The following is a 4,447-nucleotide window of genomic DNA, read 5'->3' as shown; positions in this document are numbered from 1 at the left end:
TAACATTCACTCAAATAGCTTGATAGTATATATAGAAACAGCCAGATGCTTTAGACAGTATCCGCTGTCTTTCTTCAGTGACTTGACAAACATCTGGATTTGTCACCTTATAAGCCCCCAAAATGACTTTAGATGTTGATGAGGTGAGGACAACTTTCAGATGATTCAATAGGTTGTATCCTGTGAGGTTGTATCCTATGGAGGTAATGTTGTCTTGAGAATTGTCTGGCATGCAGAAACGAAGTGCATAGCTCATTTGAAACTCTTGTTTAACTCTTACTCTAACAAAAAATTTTTCTTGACATTACTTATTGAAAATTTCGAAATTTTTCTAGTAGGTACAAGAAAATTTCAAAATTTTTCTATTAGGCAAAGGAAAATTTCAAAAGTTTTCAAAAGAATTTCGAAATTTTCCCAAAAAATTTCAAAATTTTCCCAAAAAATTTTGAAATAAAAAAAAATTTCGAAATTAATTTCGAAATTTTTTGGTTTTTAATGAAGCATGACGACTCTCACTGGGGGGTATTATGATGCATCATGTCATATAGAACCTTCACACAAAATATCAGACACATAAGTATAAAACTTGAAAGTCTACAAGCAATAGTCCAAACTGCACTGCTCAGTCCAATTTTAATCTGCTCGCTGTTTAGGGTTTTCCCACCGGGGATATAACATTTCACATTTAACTCATAGCTATCCTGTGAAAATGGTGTAATTGCATGTGTTTGTTATCTCATCTGTCTGAGTGTACAGAATTATTATCTTGTGCAATATTCTGACAGAAAAAGTCAACAATCGTTACCAACAAAGGGGCATTTCAATCTGTAAACCAAGACATTACAAGCTAAGGAACTTACATGACCTAGCTGCAGGTTCTTCATTAAGTTAAAAGATTAGCGGACAGGTATAATTATAGTTATTATAAATGGTTTTCACTTTTCCTTGCAACAAGGTTAAGCAAGGCAGGCAGACAACTCTTTGCACCATTTTCTTGCTTGAAGTTTTTTCCTTTGCCTGATCTGGAGTATTAGTTGATGATGTAGAAAATGTATCATTTTTGCTGTGATCAACTTAGAAATAAGCCAAACATACCATTCAGTCAGATTCGTTTTATTCAGATTATCCAACTTGTCTATGAGATAATATCGCTGATATGTGTCTATTGACATCTGTTTTACTGACGTTAAGTGGCTTTAAAGCATCATATTCTATAGCTTGGGTATAACTATAAGGTTGGAAGCTTAGCTGTCAGTGAGAAATAGATCTTATATAGTGAAAGATCACAAAGTAAATCTTTACATACTGAGAACAGATACAGTCACTGTCATACATTGTATGTATAATTGGCTAAAGCACCTGTAATGGTACAGTTGTGTTTTAAACTATTATACATGTTGTACGTTCTGTGTACCACACGTCATCATATAGATCCTATGTAACTGGCAGTAGGGACCATTTACACACATTTTGTGTCATATAGGTCTGGACATACTGAGCAAAGCTAAACATTAAAAAAGTGACACTGGCCAGATAGTTGTCTGAAATGTTTCCAAAATCATATGTATCCATGGTAACTGCATGCTTTTTTGGCGCATCTTATTACCTGAATGTCTAACCTTCATCGACGTACAGCTAAACATTGTTTAACACTCAATGCAACATCTATACATTCACTTAGATTGTAGACATTCCAAAGCACTGTCTCATATACAATGTAGTTGCTGTACTGGATACATGTTCATCATTGCTCCATCTGTATAGAACTGATTAAAGTCTACTAGTTTAACCTCAGTCTGTGAAAATGAAGGTGTAATGTAATCAGTTCCAGTTTGTTTGTTTGTTTGTTTGTCTTGTCCACAGTTATGTGAATATTGCAGCCAAAATGTAAGACAGAAATGGTGTAATTGGATACTTGGAGATTTGTAAGTCAGTGGTTTGGCTCTGTTCCAAAGTTGTAAGCAGGCAGGATGACTCATGGCTACACCCACACTGACCATTAGGGGTACACATTTAGAGCTTTTCTCATGAGCATACATGATCTTAATTATAGCAATACATGTAACTGTAGCTGATGTGTGTAAGCTTCATGAATTGGCAAAGGAGTCCATACTGTAAGCAAGGATTGCTTGTTTTTGGTCCATTTCTATTCTTGTTAATGTTATATCTTGTAATCAAGTAAAATTTCCACATTAATCACCATTGGTATTTACAGTCAACCACCACTTTCAATAAGGAATTTATAACTTTGTATATTTGAATTGAAGAATCCACACTTTAGTCACAGATTTGCAAGTCACTTTAGTTACAGATTAAGTCACAGATTGCGGACAAAGTTTCGAGGCCGTACCATCATCTTGGTGGCTTTCAGTGAGTAGTAGTAACCTTTCCATTGGGACCAGTAAACACCCACCCCTGTAGCAGAACCATGATAGTCCTCTGGCTGGTAGTAGGGACCGTTCAGGACAGAGTAAGCACAATTGCCATACCACCAGCCTCCTGAATACACTTGAGCACAGTGAGAGCTGCTCTCATCATTATCCATATTAGTGGCACTGAATTTCATACCATTGCTGTAGTCCAGTGAGTCCCCAGCATCCCCACTGTACCCCCCAATGTGCAGTGTATAATCTGTACTCTCATCCCCAATGCTGAAGGTAGCATATTTAGCATGGGCAAAGTTACCTTCCCAATCTCCTAACTCCACATATAACTCATAGCTATTCTGAGATGTCAAGTTGTAAATTTTATCCAATCCAAGCCAGTGTTCCCCCTCGACCCTCCCAAACCCATCTTCATAATCTGCCCAGTACCTATCAAAGTTGAGTCTCCCTTCAACCCTCCTCTGTATGACAGTCCAGCCCCCACCATCTGTAGTCATGTCACAGTACACATCAAAGTGGTCGGCGGAAGATCGTGGTTTGATGGGGAAGATTCCGTCATGTACAGTACTGGTCCAGTAGAGTAGAGGAAACAGGTCTGCACAGTCTTCAAAGTCAGCAGCACCTGGGGGAGGGTCGTTCCTCTGAACACCATCCACATGAGGGTTCAGATTTTCTGTAAATACATGAACATTCAGCATACATATATGACTTTGTATGTAATACTAAATATGCTTTATTTGAGAGTACATCTGTTTCATTTGTTTTATCTTTTGCTTCATCCATTATATTAATCTTAAAGTAGTTTGGCTTCAAGTTGTAAGAAAAATATTATATTCGTGCAACTCGATTTAATAAGGTTTCCATTCTTTAACAACATCAAACATGACATTGTCATGAAAGTCTCCCTTTATTTAGCCTATTGTCATACACTTTGTATGGTTTTCATGTGGGAATACTTGATCTTTGAAAATTGTACTTTAAGTTACCATTTGTTGTGTCAGGACCCTCGACTTGTTTTTGCCCTGCTAAACTCCCAACTGGAATATCTGCCAGTGTTCCCACCTCTCCCCAGGCGAGGGTGCAAACCGCCAGCACTAGGAGCATAAGCATCTGGGGAAACATTTAATTTTAGTAAAACTAGGATGGGTCTGAGCAATTAAGAATTTTTGTTTTTTTTAATAAATAGTTCATAAAGCTAGTAATCACCTTCATCCTCGGGGTAGCCTATATCCATTTTTTTTAAAGACAGTATTTGCAGATTGCAAATTGATGGACGGTGGTTTCAAACTTAGTATTTTCACGGTATTGCAGATTAAAGCCAGCGTCCATCGACTTGCTACCCCTAAACATCCTATTTTTCATTTAGACAAGACCCCTGACGGACAAAGGTGAACTAGCGTTTAACATTCAATTTTTGCTATAAATCATCCAATAATATGTAATACTTGTGCAAACACTATTGGATACATGTACAGCTTATACATACATGTACATTGTGCAATCATGTTGTGTCACTGAATGTATTTTGGTTCTGGATGAACTGAAATGAATGTCTACATCGTAATAACTGTACAGTTGTACCATCAGACTTACCTTTGGTTTGATAGTTGAAGTCATACTTGTTCCAGTCTGCTTCTGCAGGTACAGTGTTCTACCTGGGCAGGTTGTACCACTTTTATAGCTGACTTGTTTTTCTGCCAGATCTGCTGATACTTACATAATACTGATAGGAGCTATAATAATTGTTCCAGTTGATTCAAAGGACTGTTCTTCCTTTGCACTCTGACTTGTAAATAGTCTTCAAAGGGGAAAGAGATGCCCTTGTTTGAAGTTCGTGTGACAGGAACATCTGCTGGTTACTTGATAAATATAACTTATATATGCAGAACTTTTCTTGGATGTACATTGGATATTGGAGCTATAATTACTATTCCTGTTGATTCAAAGGACTGTTCATCCTTTGCACTTATGACTTGTAAATAGTCTTCAAAGGTGAAAGAGATGCCCTTGTTTAAAGTTCATGTGACAGGAACATCTGCTGGTTACTTGATAAATATAACTTA

The 4,447-nt window shown here is 37.1% G+C and overlaps 1 protein-coding gene across 1 annotated transcript; it reads right to left on the bottom strand.

Moving 5' to 3' along the window:
• Positions 1-1,097: 1,097 nt before the first annotated feature.
• LOC118429983 (fibrinogen C domain-containing protein 1-A-like) lies at positions 1,098-4,016 on the bottom strand. Its single transcript, XM_035840641.1, has 3 exons — positions 3,978-4,016; positions 3,371-3,494; positions 1,098-3,057 (listed from the first exon to the last, which is right to left on the bottom strand). Exons 1-3 carry the CDS (start codon positions 3,999-4,001, stop codon positions 2,318-2,320), a joined length of 888 nt encoding a protein of 295 aa, XP_035696534.1. The 5' UTR covers positions 4,002-4,016; the 3' UTR covers positions 1,098-2,317.
• Positions 4,017-4,447: the final 431 nt, after the last annotated feature.

Source organism: Branchiostoma floridae, chromosome 14, assembly GCF_000003815.2.
Source record: "Branchiostoma floridae strain S238N-H82 chromosome 14, Bfl_VNyyK, whole genome shotgun sequence".
NCBI classification, from domain to species: domain Eukaryota; kingdom Metazoa; phylum Chordata; class Leptocardii; order Amphioxiformes; family Branchiostomatidae; genus Branchiostoma; species Branchiostoma floridae.
This window is presented reverse-complemented; position numbering and strand designations above follow the sequence as displayed.